The sequence below is a fragment of the Monodelphis domestica genome, chromosome 1, assembly GCF_027887165.1.
Source record: "Monodelphis domestica isolate mMonDom1 chromosome 1, mMonDom1.pri, whole genome shotgun sequence".
In the NCBI taxonomy this organism is placed as follows: Eukaryota; Metazoa; Chordata; class Mammalia; order Didelphimorphia; family Didelphidae; genus Monodelphis; species Monodelphis domestica.
Window position 1 is genome coordinate 460,886,153 of NC_077227.1, and position 14,839 is coordinate 460,900,991.

At 41.1% G+C, this 14,839-nt stretch overlaps 1 protein-coding gene across 6 annotated transcripts in view; it reads left to right on the top strand.

Annotated features, from left to right (window-relative positions):
* SLC25A25 (solute carrier family 25 member 25) overlaps positions 1-14,609 on the top strand; it is a 33,380-nt gene extending 18,771 nt beyond the window's left edge. For 2 of the 6 annotated variants that reach the window (XM_001362729.5, XM_001362987.5), the window contains exons 2-11: positions 5,201-5,327; positions 5,485-5,572; positions 7,230-7,265; positions 7,501-7,612; positions 9,403-9,561; positions 10,449-10,601; positions 11,225-11,332; positions 11,450-11,617; positions 11,941-12,091; positions 12,200-14,609. In XM_001362729.5, coding sequence (XP_001362766.1) covers positions 5,201-5,327; positions 5,485-5,572; positions 7,230-7,265; positions 7,501-7,612; positions 9,403-9,561; positions 10,449-10,601; positions 11,225-11,332; positions 11,450-11,617; positions 11,941-12,091; positions 12,200-12,384 — 1,287 coding nt within the window. In that variant the 3' untranslated portion in view covers positions 12,385-14,609. Of the gene's footprint in view, positions 1-543; positions 1,392-5,200; positions 5,328-5,484; positions 5,573-7,229; positions 7,266-7,500; positions 7,613-9,402; positions 9,562-10,448; positions 10,602-11,224; positions 11,333-11,449; positions 11,618-11,940; positions 12,092-12,199 lie in introns of those variants that run through there. The other 4 variants (XM_001362815.4, XM_007475067.3, XM_007475068.3 and 1 more) reach the window with 3 other exon arrangements.
* Positions 14,610-14,839: the final 230 nt, after the last annotated feature.

A 14,839-nucleotide genomic window follows, 5' to 3' on the forward strand; every position in this document is an offset into this window, starting at 1 on the left:
TTACATGTAACTCAGTGGGATGAAGAGTACACATTTGACTAAAGAAGGAGCAGCAGTGCTTCCAGTTGATGACATCATCTCCAATTCATCCAGGGCCTCTCCTTTCAAGTACTCAGAACACAGAATCATTGAGATCTGCAGTCTACCCAAAAAAGGATGACTATATAAATAACTTTTCCCCACACTGAATTATTTAAGATGTTCTGTGCTGCTAATACAGACTTGGAGCTTAGCTCTATATCTTATATTTTTAGGCCACAGCTGGCTTTTAGATGATTCTGGTAGCAACAAACTGGCACCCTCATTCATCATCACAAAAGCCATTTGTATGTTTAGAGTCCTTGGGACCTCTAGGTAACTTCTTAAGGTTGAGTTGTTTGTGATCTCAGTGATTTTTTTTCCTGAGGGGATTTTTCCGGGGGGACTCCTGAAAGAAATTTGAAATTCTGTAGGGACTGAAACTTGAGTCTTTGCAGGGTTTCTTTGGACCAGGAACCAACTGAATTCTCCTGGAGTAGATGCTTAGGGTGACAGGGGTGGGCAGGGTAAGTCTCTAGCAACCCTCTAGTGTTCTCTCTCTGTTCTAAGCATGAAATATCCTATCATGAGACTAAAGTTCGTAATGAGATTTTTCTAGAGTAAGTTCAAGCTTTTTCTTTAAACACTGTTATTATTCAGTGAATTAAGTGCATTTAATTAATGATAAATGTCACCCAGCTTTCTCCATTACTATAGAGGGAATTATTTACCCAAAGGAAAAGATCACTGGCCTTTGAAGTGTAACATGATATGGTGTATTTTTACAAGAACATCATTTACCAAAAAAAGTGAGAGGCTGTTTGTTCATCATGGGGCCTGAGACCTACGTAAAAAAAGATTTGTTTCAATAGAAGAGAATAGATCTCATCAGTCCTTTGGATTGGAAAGAGTTAATTCTGGGGAAGTAGGTGACGCAAACCTCTTTACACATCTAGACATTGAGCAATCTTTCTCTGGGTGCTCGTCTGCGAGTTAGCTTTCATTGGCTGCTTAGAAAGGATTTACAGTGGACTTTATCAATTAAGTAAAAGGGCAGGGTTTGAACAGCCAATGACAGCTGAGCAGAGATAGCTCATGTGTGAGTGTCAGTAGGCCGGGCACCGGCATTTCCATTCCTCATGCTCAAGCTTCTCTAGGAGGATTGTTAAAGCTATTCCCTGCGCTAGTGGCTGAGCACCCGGCTCGCCATCAGAATGCTCTGCCTCTGCCTCTATGTGCCGCTGATTGGGGAGGCCCAGACAGAGTTCCAGTACTTTGAATCCAAAGGGCTTCCAGCAGAACTTAAGTCCATCTTCAAACTTAGTGTCTTTATCCCTTCTCAGGAATTTTCTACCTACCGCCAGTGGAAGCAGGTCTGTATTCATCATTATTTCTGGGAGTGAAAGGAGGAAATCAGGTATTGTTGGGGGGTAAAGGGGTGTAACTTTTGAGATGAGAAGGAGAAGGTAGATAGAACATGAATGGAAGAGACTAACAAAAAAAAATGTATAAAATGGTGAGACTTTTTTTTTTTTCCTCAGTTGGGTTGGGCCAGTAGCCAGTTCCTTTTCTTTGTCATCAGTGACTAACCTCCATGTGACTTAGCCAGGCAGGCAGGAATTACAGGGAAACCAACCTTTCGTGTAAATGAATCCTAGAAAATGAATTATGTTCCAAGTGATTTCCTATTAATTGAGAGAGATAGGGAGAAGTCTGAGAATAGCACCACAGTTGCAAAAGACTTGAACTTTTTTTAATGATTATTTACAGAAACCACACAGCCAAAAAGGTTAGTTTGAGATTTATTGTGTAGGGTTTTTTTCTTTAAATTTTCTTTATTTTTTAAACTTCCTTTTCTTTTTTTTAAACCTTTACTTTCTGTTAGTAACAACTTCAAGACAGAAGGAGCAGGGGCAAGGCAGTGGAGATTAAGTGACTTTCCCAGGGTCACATATTTAGGAAGTATCTTGAGGGCAGATTTGAACCCAGGACTTCCCTGTTCTAGGCCTGGCTCTTTATCCACTGAACTACCTATCTGCCCCAACACTCTTGTTTTCTAAATATTGTTTTCCAAATTTTCTCCTTCCCTCTTGCCACCTCCGCCACCCACTGAGAGGACAAACAATATTATCAATTATTTTGTATAGATTGTTAATGACTTATGTGATTTTGCTTATAGTCGATTTATCTTTTTATTGATTCTTATTCAAGAATGTTTTTCCTTACTTGTCATGTATAAGCATTTTCTGCCCTCTGATTTTCTTTATAATCTAATAACCTTGGTTAATGCTTGGTATTTGGCTAAATGAACTGCCAACTGTCTTTGAGAATTTGTCTATCAGTATGTTGAAGCAACAACATAATTGACACAAATATTTGTTTACAAATTGAATGAATAAGAAGAAACATTTGATTATTACTCATCCATCTAGGCAAACCTCATTACAATAGATGTAGGTGAGCTAGCTCTGTGTGTAATCACTTGGTGCAGGTGTCCTTTTGGGATAAGGAAGGGAGAGCCAAAGATTCTTCTTTCTCTAAAGATAAAGAAACCTGGCCATTCTCAAAAAAAAAAGTGACGATTTCAGTAGCACCATGGGTCATTCCCTTTACACCAAACCCTGTGGCCTGGATTTACCATCAGATTTCCATAGTGTGCTTTATGAAGTACTTTCTCCACAGAGCCCTAAATTAGGTTGGATCTCCATCCCCATCCCTCCCCAAAACACATAAAACCCTTACCTTCTTGTTTTAGTATCAATTCCAAGACAGAAGGACAAGGGCTCAGCAAAGAGGGTTAAGCAACTTGCCTGGGGTCACATAGCTATATGAAGTATCTGAGGCTAGATTTGAATCTATTCCTCTCTACTCCAGGCCTGATGTTTTATTGGAGTTTTATCATCTGTTACAAATGGGGAAGGCCCAGAGAAGCAAAATGACTTACCTAAAGTCTTATAGCTAAGGAGTGGCAGAGCCTGGACTTGAAAGACTTGATCAGATATAGCAATTCTACACTGCTGGAAGTGTATAGATATTGTACCTTGTTGTTTAAAGGTTCTAAAGGGTTTTTAAAAGGTCTAAAGCAGAGTCATTTGGGAACATTTTGAAGCAAGCAATTGGATATGGTGTAAATCACAGTTGTCAGCTTAAGGAAATACCGTATTCTAGCACTTTGTGGGATGCCTTAGTCCAAACATTGAAAAGCTATGTGGATGAGGTTGGTGGCTATCCTTGATGGGAATCTAAATTCCATCTGGCCTCTGCAATAAATTCTCCCAGTAACCCTAGAAGCTGGACACCACTGGGCCCAAGTGAATGACTGACCATGGAGGACTTATCTAGACCTAAATAACTGCTGAAGTATAAAATAGTATCTCTTTGCCACCCTTGCGTATCAGTATTTTCTTCCTTCCTTCCTTCCTTCCTTCCTTCCTTCCTTCCTTCCTTCCTTCCTTCCTTCCTTCCTTCCTTCCTTCCTTCCTTCCTTCCTTCCTTCCTTCCTTCCTTCCTTCCTTCCTTCCTTCCTTCCTTCCTTCCTTCCTTCCTTCCTTCCTTCCTTCCTTCCCTCCTTCCCTCTCTCCCTCCTTCTTCTTTCCTTCCTTCCATCTCTCCCTCCCTTCTGTCTTAGTATCAGTTCTAAAGTAGAAGAGCCTCAAGGGCTAGGCAATTGCAGTTACATGCCTTGTCCAGGGTCATATGGCTAGGAAGCATTTGAGTCCAGATTTGAACCTAGGTCCTCCCGATTTCAGGCCTGGATCTCTATCTACTGTGCTACCTAACTGCCTCATCTATATTTGTTCTTTTGGAAGAGTTTCTAGGAAGTAGAAGTTTTCATCAGCAAGAATTCCTTTCAGCGCTTTTAATGTCCGTGCAGTCTTATTGAGCTTTAGACTGGCAGCCAGAAGAACATGATGAATTGACTGTTCAGGAGAATAAGCCAGCAAATAGGATAACCAGCTTCAAACCTCAACTTAAAAAACCTGGTTCTAGTGCTAATTTACCTCTAATGGTTAGGTTTAACTCTTAGAGAGGGACAAACCATTTCTTTCTTTCTTTATTGTGGCACACTGCTTGGCTCTGGGAGGGATGTCCCAGGGCTAGAGCAGTTCAGGAGGTGCGACAAGATCCTGTCTGACCATCCTTCCTCAGGGTACTGAAGTCACTGAAATGCTCTCCTGTTACTGAACATCTAAAAATGAACACAACTGCTGAGTGCAGATAACTTGAATTTGAAACACACGGCTATTGAAAGGCTCTCTGTAAAGCAATATAAGGATCTAGGGTTTCTAAACTCGTCAAAGGCATCAGTTAGATATTACTAAGTACAGTTCCCATGGCAGAGCATTAGGCTTTTAAATACCCATTTGAGAGATCTGATATTATGCACATCATTCTTGCCTGAGATTAGGTACTGGCAGTACCACTCAGCACATGCCCAGGAAAACTCCCCTTGGCCTCCTAAGATTGGGCAGTACCTCTGCCAAGCAGGATTTGCCAAGGTCCAGCAGGATTTTTTAATTCCTTAGTGTCTGACAGGGCGGGGGGTGGGGTGGGGGTGGGGAGCAGGAATAGGGAACCAGTATGTTCTTGGGCTAATGTTACCTCTTAAATTGGGTTAAAGAGAGAAGCAGTATTTATTTAAGTTTGCTTAAGTATATGATCTCAAGGTCCAAGTTAGAGCCTCCTATGAGAACTTCTTCCCTCCCAGGGACTGAACTAGGGTCAATATAAAAGTACATAGCTACCAGCCAGCTAACTGGCTAATACTGGCTGTTCAAGAAGTTGGCTTTCAGGTCACCTCAAAGAGCCCTGAACTTTACCTTGATCCTGTGTCTCAAGTTTTATTTTTTTCTTATACTCTGGTCACTTTTTTTTTTTGCCTCTGAGGAACACAAACTGTAGTCAGATAGTTCAGAGACGTTGGCCTAAACTTGGAGGCTTCTGTTTTGCATCTTAAGTGGTAGCTTTTAGAAACTGATTTAATTCCATAGACAGAACAAAGCAGCGCTCTTGAAAATGGAACAAGCAGAATTCCCTTGTGATATCAGGGTAGCCCAAGTATGCCACTTGACATGGCACAGCATTTCATGCCAAATGGGTATTACTTGTGTGTGTGGGGGGGGGGTAGGAACCAAGGTATAGTCCAGCTAAAGAACAAAATCAAACTTTTTGTTCCCCTTAGAAAATTGTGAAAGCTGGTGATAAGGACCTTGATGGGCAGCTGGACTTTGAGGAATTTGTTCATTATCTTCAAGACCACGAGAAGAAACTGAGGCTTGTTTTTAAGAGCTTGGACAAAAAGAATGATGGTAAAACTTAAGTTCATTATATTGGCCTAGTTAATAAACACCATTACTTTGACAAGGTTGTTGGCACAATTTCTGCCTGGTTTACCACTCTCTTTCCACCCATCCCTTTTGAATTTCTGGACATTTGTTCTTAGCTCATTGGCTTTTGTTGTTGCAGGCCGCATCGATGCTCAGGAGATCATGCAGTCCCTGCGGGATCTGGGGGTCAAGATCTCTGAACAGCAGGCTGAAAAAATTCTTAAGAGGTAAGTAGTTAACCAGCCTCTGCAAGCAGTTCAACACATGTGTGGCAAAAAAGAACAAAAGACTTGTTCTGAGATTAACTCTTCCCTTGGTGGCCTCACATATTCTGACTGTGGTGGCTTTCCTGCTACTGCCCAATCTGTATTCATCTATCTTTGACTTTTCATGATTGAAAAGAAAAAAATAAGCTTGGCTTGGAAGCATTAGAAGCAATCAGCTCCTTTAGGCAAGGGTTATTAATTATAGCAGCAGTTCTCAACCTCTCAATTTGTAGCAATGAGAATACATAATGCATATCAGGTATTTACATTCCGAGTCATATCTGTAGCAAAATTACAGTTTTGAAGTAGCTACCAAAATAATTTTTTGGTTTGGGGTCACTGCAACATGAGGAACTGTATTGTGGGGTCACAGCATTAGAAAGGTTGAGAACCGCTGAATTATAGGATCATATAGGATCATCATATGAGAGATCTGGCTCAAATGGGCCTTCTAGGAAACCTGATCCAAACTCCTCATTTTACAGATGAGGAAGTAGGCCCACAGAAGGGAGGTGATTTGTTCATGGTTACATTGGTCCACTAAGTATAGTGTACTTGGCAGAGCCCATACAGTGTATATGCCAGTGTGCTTAGTGGAGTGATAATAGCAGAACAGGTCTTCTGACTCCAAATCCAGCCTTTTCATTATACCACATGTTTGGGAGCAATTCTCAGTAACCTAGAGTGATTCTCCTATCTACTAGTGAATTGTTTGATCTGCATACAAAGAAGAACAGACTAGTTGTGAAAGGGAATTAGACATGAGACTACTAGGTAGCACAGTACAAGGTCTGGAATCAGGAGGTCTTAGGTTCAAATTTGACCTCAAACAGTTCCTAGCTTTGTGACCCCGGGCAAGTCACTTAACCCTGATTGTCTAGCCCTTGCCTATCTTCTGTCTTAGAATTGATACTATGAGTTTTAAAAAGAACGAAAGGGGATTGAACATCAGAGAGGTCATTGTGAAAAGAGTGACAAGTCATGTTTTCATACTATTAAGAGGGAATGATTTTAAATTGCATCAAAAGGAATTTAAGATAAAATTTCTTCCCAAAGAATTGAAATGTTAACTTTATTAGTGACTAGAATTGTTATTTTTAGAACATGAATAATAGTAGAAATTTCCTTTTCTGAGGATATTTATTAGGATAAACCATGAGTTTTCTGTCATGGTTTAGTTACTGTCTTACCAGGAAGCAATCAGAACTATTCCTAGTCAACCTTCTGACTTAACAATTCTTTTGTTGCTACCTCCCTTGATAAATTTGGGACCTGCAAAAACTTTGAGAATCTATAGAAACCTTTCCAAAAGTCTCTGGAGTTTTAAGCATTAATAGCTATTAAAATCTTAATTAACAGCTATTAATAATTAATAAAAATGTTAAAAATCTTATTTTTAACTGTATTAGCTACTGATGAGCCAGAATTTATCATAAGTCATGGTCCCTTTGCTGCTTTGGTTGCTGCTTTGGAGGGGAGGTGCTCTGGGTGCCCATACTTTTTATGCAGTTATCTGTTACTATTACTGTATGCTTGCTTTGCTAACATCAGCTAATGAGTGTTTATTTGTACTGTTTTTTCCTTTCTCCTTTGCATCCTACCCTTGTCTGTCTGTCAGAATACGAACGGGCCATTTCTGGGGCCCTGTCACCTAGTAAGTATTTGTGTCACCTTGGTGACTGCCTTCCCTGACTGTTCTGAATTTAATTCAATTGTTTACATTGAGTTGCCAGATATAGAGCTATTGGTCTTTTCAGGACCATTCTCTGTGGTAACTGCTGTTAGTATTTGGGTTTGCTGGGTTTGGGAGGGAGAGAACCTACAGATTCTTGTAGTCCATCTACAGAAAGTTTTCACATTTGCTTTTTTGTTTTGTTTTTGCCCTATAGCATGGACAAAAACGGAACTATGACAATTGACTGGAATGAATGGAGAGATTATCATCTTTTACATCCAGTCGAAAATGTTCCTGAGATCATTCTGTACTGGAAGCATTCCACGGTACAATCAATAACTCCTAGGTCTTGACCTTTTTTTTTTTTCAGCTTAGTTTTAGTAATCCACAGTTTACATGGTTACCTCAGTAAATACTTGCCATTCCCAGGGTGCCTTCTGCTTGCTCAAGTGTAACTTAGTTTTTAACCCTTATTTTCTGTATTAAAATCAATACTTATTATCAATTCCAAGGTGTAAGAGTGATAAGGGCTAGGCAGTTAGGGTTAAGGGACTTACTCAGGGTCACACAACTAGGAAATGTTTGAGATCAGATTTGAACCCAGGACATTTCTAGGCCTGGATCTCTTTCCACCAAGCCACTTAACTGCCCTTCTAGTATGACTTTAAAAAAAATAAACCCTTTCCTTCTGTGTTAGTATGAATACCAAGTATCCATTTTAAGGCAGAAGCATGGTATGAATTAGGCAATTGGGGTTAAGTGACTTGACTAGGTTCACCCAGTTAGGAGGTGGCTGAGGCCATTTAGTATGACTTTTTAAATTTTTTTGTTTTACCTTTTTTCATTAAAAATTTTTATTAAAAAAAAAAAAGTTTTCATGTTTCCATGATTCACTTTCTTTCCCTCTCCTCTTCTTTCCCCCATCCTAGAGCCAACAAACAATTCCACTGGGTTATACAACTGTTATCACTTGATACCTATTTCCATATTATTCATTTTTTTAAAATAGAGCAATCTTTTAAAACCAAAACCTTAAATTATATACACATATAAATGAGTGATAAGCCATATTTTTTTCTTCTCTATTTCTACTCCCACAGTTCTTTCTTTCAACATGGATAGCATTCTTTCTTATAAATCTCTCAGTTTTGTCTTGGATCATTGCATTGCTACTAGTAGTAAAGTCCATTACATTGGATCATTCCACAGTGTTTCACTTCCTATGTACAATGTTCTCTTCACTCTGCATTAGTTCATTGAGGTTCTTCCAGTTCATGTAGAATTCCTCCAGTTCATCATTCCTTTCAACACAACAGTATTCCATCACCATCATTAGTTTTACTTTTTTAAAAGTTGCAGGTATAAATCTCCAGTGGAGGAGAGGGTAAAAGAGCAGATGTATTGGTTTTCAGGGATTGCCACTTTAGAGGTCATCTCAGAGCTGGCTTTGCCTTGCTCTGTACCCTGCCAAGACTAGAAAGTGATATGCCCGCTTTAGAGCTTCGATGATATTTGCTTAGGGGTTGCATAATGTTCTGCCAGTGTGATCTGGTTACATGTCAAGTTTCAGAAATTTTCCTCCCCATTGCACTCTGTTCAGGACCTTTCCTTTTAGACATTTTATCTGAATTATGGAAATGTCAGGTAACCCATCTAGACGTCCCAGGCTGGAGCAATTTTATATATTTGTAATTGTTCTTAGCCCCTTTTTTCCCAAGTGAATTTTTAGCTCTAAAAATTCTGTGGTCCTCTATTAATATTTGGACTAAGTCTCCAAAAAATCTTCAGCACTTTTAAGAGGCTTTTAAAATTCATGCTTATTACATCTGAGCAGAATGAGATTTTATGGAAGATTAAAGTTGAGAGAAAAGAAAAAAAGCATTTTCTAACATCACAAATCAAGTATTGAGAATAATAGATCCACCTGGTCATTGACTAAGCTAGCTTCATGTCCTCATAAATACCAGGAAAAGATGCTTTGCTGCTATTGCATAATTAGTGATTTGGCCCTGGGAGAGTACTAGAACAAGAGGATTTGGCTGTGACGTCCTTGAGAGTTCTGGGGCTTCTGCTTGTGAATGATAATCACTTTGTCTTTTGTTGACTATTCTTACAGATCTTTGATGTGGGAGAGAACCTAACTGTCCCTGATGAATTCACTGTGGAAGAGAGGCAGACAGGGATGTGGTGGAGACATCTCGTAGCTGGAGGAGGAGCAGGGGCTGTATCTAGGACCTGCACAGCTCCCCTGGACCGGCTGAAGGTGCTGATGCAGGTATGAAGAGAAAAAGGAAGCCTGGGGACTTCCTTGTTTAGCTTGCTGCTTTGATCCCAAACTTTCCTTGCCTAGTGAAACAGATGGGAAGAGCACTCTTACCTCAGACAAACACAACATTCAACCATGGTCTGAGAGAGATTTAATCAAGATGATTTAATTTTATCTGAATCATTTAAGAGCTACTTTGAGCTATAGGACTTAGCCCAGGAGTATAATGACCAAGTGAGTGTGTCAGGAGGCCTTCAGCACATCTTGTGCAGGGTACTGGGAAGGGAGCAGATTCTCACTTCACCCAGATGCCAGTTGGAAACATATCAGTAGCATTGGCAGAGTCCCTAAGTCCATGTTGACAGGGCCATTGAGAGATCATCTGAACTGATGTCAGAGGCAGCATTGCAAAATTGGGTTGCAAGCAGACAGTACAGTGGACTTTGCTTATATCTGTATTAACAGTGACCCGTTGTTCTCTTCTTCTCCGTCTCCCCTCCCTCTTGGTCCCTGTTTGTTTTCTGGCCCCTTGTGTGCTAGAGTCCACTTATGGGCACAAGAAAAGTCGTCATTTTTTCTCTTTTTTTCCCTTGCCCTCTGTTCCTCTTGTTTGAAAGTCTGTTAATGAATAAAAATTAACTTGCTGTCTGTCATTTTGGAACAAAAGTGCTTGTTTGATTTTAAGAATATGAAAGTGGGTGAAAGTTCACTAAGCAACAACAAATGTTTATTGAATGTCTGTGTCCAGAGCACTTGACTAGGTGCTGTTGAGTAGACAGAAATGAGTGAGGCCTGAAGAGCCCTTGCTGCCTCCTTCATCTTTTGTTGGACAAAAAATGTCAGCCCTCTAATGGTAAAGTCTGTCTCATTGGTACTGAGCAATTTTTTTCTCCCAGGTCCATGCTTCCCGAAGCAACAACATGTGTATTGTTGGAGGGTTCACACAGATGATCCGAGAAGGAGGGGCCAAATCTCTCTGGCGGGGCAATGGCATCAACGTCATCAAAATTGCCCCTGAATCAGCTATTAAATTTATGGCCTATGAGCAGGTAAGGGTTGCTTTGTTTTAAGAGGGTACTTTCTGATGTCAGATATGGATTGAGCACCACCCATTCAAGAACTTGCCCAACTTTATATCTGTCTACCCAGAACCCAGAGAAGGCATCAATCCTCACAGGCTCCCTTCCTCTTCCATAACATGGAAGTGACTATAGTGGAGCAAATAGAGCTTGGCTATTTAACCTAAACTGGTCAATAAGAGGAATCTCCAGGGTAAGGACTGAGGTTGGGAGCAGACCTTTTTAACCCCAGAATTCATTCTTTTTTTTTTTTAACCCTTAGAATTGATAGTAAGTATTGATTCTTTTTTTCCTAGTTAAACTTTCTTTTTTGTTTTAATTAAACTTAGAAACAATTTTTGACAATTGTTTTCTGACAATTTGCTATTCAGATTCTCTTCGTTGCTCCCTCCTTCCCCTTCCCCAAGGCAGTAAATAATCGAATATAGATCATACTAGAGCTTTCCTGAAATCTAAGGAGTGCTTCTAAGGCCATAGAGCAGTAAGGACCAGGCAGTGGGGGTTAAGTGACTTGCCCAGGGTCATATAACTAGGAAGAATCTGGGGCCAGATTTGAACTGAAATGAATTCTTTATTTTGCTTCTCTCTTCCAGATCAAGCGTCTTGTTGGTAGTGACCAAGAAACACTGAGGATTCATGAGAGGCTGGTGGCAGGCTCTCTGGCAGGAGCTATTGCCCAGAGTAGCATCTATCCCATGGAAGTAAGGAGTAGTCTTGGTTACATGGATGGAGAAAGGGGCACTGATGTCTCTGGAATTGTGGGGTGGAATTTAAGGAGTGAGGTTATCTCGATGCCAATGTCCTTTTTCTGTTTTTAGGTCCTAAAAACAAGGATGGCCCTTCGGAAAACAGGACAGTATTTGGGCATGTTGGATTGTGCCAAGAAGATCCTGTCCAAGGAGGGAATGACAGCTTTCTACAAAGGCTATGTCCCCAACATGCTTGGAATTATTCCTTATGCTGGAATAGATCTGGCTGTTTATGAGGTAACTGACTGCATAACTATGGCAGAGAATAAATGGATTTTTTGCCCTAGCCCTCCCCCCCCCCTTTTAAATCTTAGGCTTTGTTTAATGCCTATTGCTGTAGTGTGCCCTCTGGGGAGGGAAGAGTAATGGGAATGAAACCTCCATTTCTCTCTGAAATAATACAAAAGAGAATCTGGAATATTTACTATCTCATTTCCAAATAACTCATCTCTTGTTTTGTCTTGATTCCCCCTTGCAAAACATTCTTCTTTCCCTATGATCTTTTACCTGGTGTTTAGTGGCCTGTTTAGTTAACTCATCCACCATCATTTTCCTTCTAGACACTAAAAAATACCTGGTTACAGCGTTATGCAGTCAACAGTGCAGACCCTGGTGTATTTGTCCTCTTAGCTTGTGGCACAATATCTAGTACTTGTGGACAGCTGGCCAGTTACCCTCTGGCTCTTGTGAGGACTCGGATGCAAGCCCAGGGTAAGAACACTTCTAGGCCAGTCCCAAAAGAAACGCTAATGGGGGCTTAGAGGGCTTCGGGAGGTACCTGAGAAAGATCTCTGACATTTCACTATCTTCTCATTCAAGCTTCAATTGAGGGAGCCCCAGAAGTGACCATGAGCAGCCTCTTCAAACAGATCCTTCGGACAGAAGGAGCATTTGGCCTGTATAGAGGCTTGGCCCCCAACTTCATGAAGGTGATCCCAGCTGTGAGCATCAGCTATGTGGTTTATGAGAACCTGAAGATCACTTTAGGGGTGCAGTCTCGGTGACAGGCAGGTTGGCTCCAGACTGTTGGACTTAACGATCTTGGGCCAAAGTCCCAGGATGTATAGCCATCTCATTCTGTGAATGTGTCAACACTAAGCTGACTTAAGCCAAGCTGTGAAAACCCCAGAATGTATATGACAGCTTTAAGAGGCAGGGTAGGGAGAGGTCTGAGCCTTTGGTCAACACATCAGTCAGTCTTGCTGTCCCAGATCTCATTGTAAACCCCTAAGAAAACCCCATTTGTTCCCTACAAAGCCTTTCTTAGGGGCCTTGGGGTGGGAACAGGACCTGGGGCTTTCAGGTAAGGAGAAAAGTGCTCCCTGCCAGGCCTGCTAAAAAAATAGGGGCTTGGGAACTGGCTTACTTCCACCATCTTGCACTAAGCAACCAAGCTATTTGTTCCAGAGGATCTTAACCCTCTGATTCGCTAAGGGTTTTCCCTTTTCAATCTTTGCTCACTTCCTATCTGCTGTTTTAATTCTTAAAACACACTGTGGTGGGACATTCAGTGTTCCCAGGTCACACCTGTTTATCATGTATGCTCCCATGGTGAGAAGAGATTTAACCTTAAACTTCACAAATAGCATTTTCCAATGTACAAAGCTGGCCTGGTTCCTGCAGGAAAGAGAATGACCAACTTGTGTATTTGCTATAAGCAGAGCACTTGTCATCCAGGAGAGAGACAGTACAGTTCATTGAATAATGAACTGGTGCCCTGCATGTCTATATGCATGGCAAGGGTGGGTAAGGCTAATCCTTATCTATCTTAGCAGCCTCACGTCATAATGCATGACTTCATTGAGTAATATTGTTCAGCCCTTGGAACTGAAGGGCTTCTCCTCCCTACTTGGTGCCCCGAGGCACCTTGAGCTGGCTCCCAGGCAGGGTCCAGGCCAAGAGTCCACTCAGAGATTAAGCCACTCTCCCGTGTAGGTGTCAGTCTGTTCCTCCATCAGGAAGAGGACTCCTTGGTGTATTTTTCTTCCCTGGTGAGAGTTAAAGGCCTTAAATTCTGGTGGAGTTGGTCAAAGTTCATCAGATTTAGTTCATCAGAAGGAGAAATAAATAGGTGTGCAAATTCCTCCTTTGCTTCTGTTATGGAGTAGGAAGAAGGGAGTGGTGGAAGCATTATTTCTCTGACTTCATTAAGGTCTGTATGAGGACAGGTTTCTAATCTCAAGAGATTCTTGTCCAATTCCTAATTGAGGCAGAAAGGGATCAGCCTCCCATTCCACTGAAGCAATGTATTATACTCTTAAAACATATTTATTTTGTATTTATTTGAACAGAGTTATGTCCTAACTATTTTTATAGATGTGTTTAATTATTAGTCTGTCCTTAGTTTTTTTATCCTTATTTATGTTCATAGTTGATCATACCTTCTTAGCACTGTGCAGCAGCAGGAAAGCTATGGGGAAGACCCTAGATAGGCATGTGAAAAGGGCCCCTTCATTCCATGTAGCCTTTGCTGCCTGCCTTAGGTCTACAAGATCAATCAGGAGAAATTTACTTCTAGGCTGGAGCCTGAGGATTGTGGGTGAGAGAAATGGGATCATGGTGAGGAAGAGACTTGCCTTTGCTGGACAGTCAAAAACCTTGCTCTCCTGGAGCAGTGCATGTGATTCAAGAAGGGATGAGGTTGTGTGAATGAGAGACAATTGGGGTTAATGGGCACAAAAATTTATTTGGAGAGAGGGAGAGTGGGGAAGGAGAAATCTCAGGGATTTCCAAGATGAAAATCCAAATAATTTCCCAGAATCAGGAAGAATTTTTTCAAAAACATTATTTCTGTTTGAATCAAGTGGCTACAATGACCTGACTCTCCAGGTGCCTATGAAGAGGGAGGAGCCTTCTGGTAAAGGAGGGCTTGGTCCACTGGATGGCTAAATGGGAATGGTTTTGCAGCTTATCTGCCCCATTTCCCCTTTCTGTTCAGACTGACATTCCCCACTTCTTGGAGCCAGACCACCAGCTGCTTTTTGGAGCCTTGGGTCTTGCTGCTTCCTTCTTCCCCCTTCTTGAAATAGTGGTTGTAAATCATTTGACTAGACAGTCATACTTTCATTCCACCTGTATGGCCTAATGGGAAAAACACAGGATGCAAAGATCAATGCAAAATTACTGTCTTTTTAGTTATAACTGGAATTTGTCCAAAAGCAAAATTAAGCAACCCAACATGGAAGTTTTCACTTAGAACAGCCTTCTAATAAAGTTATTTCAATGCTAATCAGACTGTGGTGGTTGTGATGTGTGGCTTAAAGGGGTTTGTTTATTCGGCGAGTTAATCATCTCTGTCTTACTCCCCTATTTTCTTGGATTCTCTCCTCATCTCGGAATGTTGGGACCCATTTACTTTGGGTACACTGGCTTTTGTACACATGTATAACAACACATAATGGTTATACACGAACAAACCACCTGCCAGTGTAGGCCTGAAAGGACTGGCCTGGGAATCAG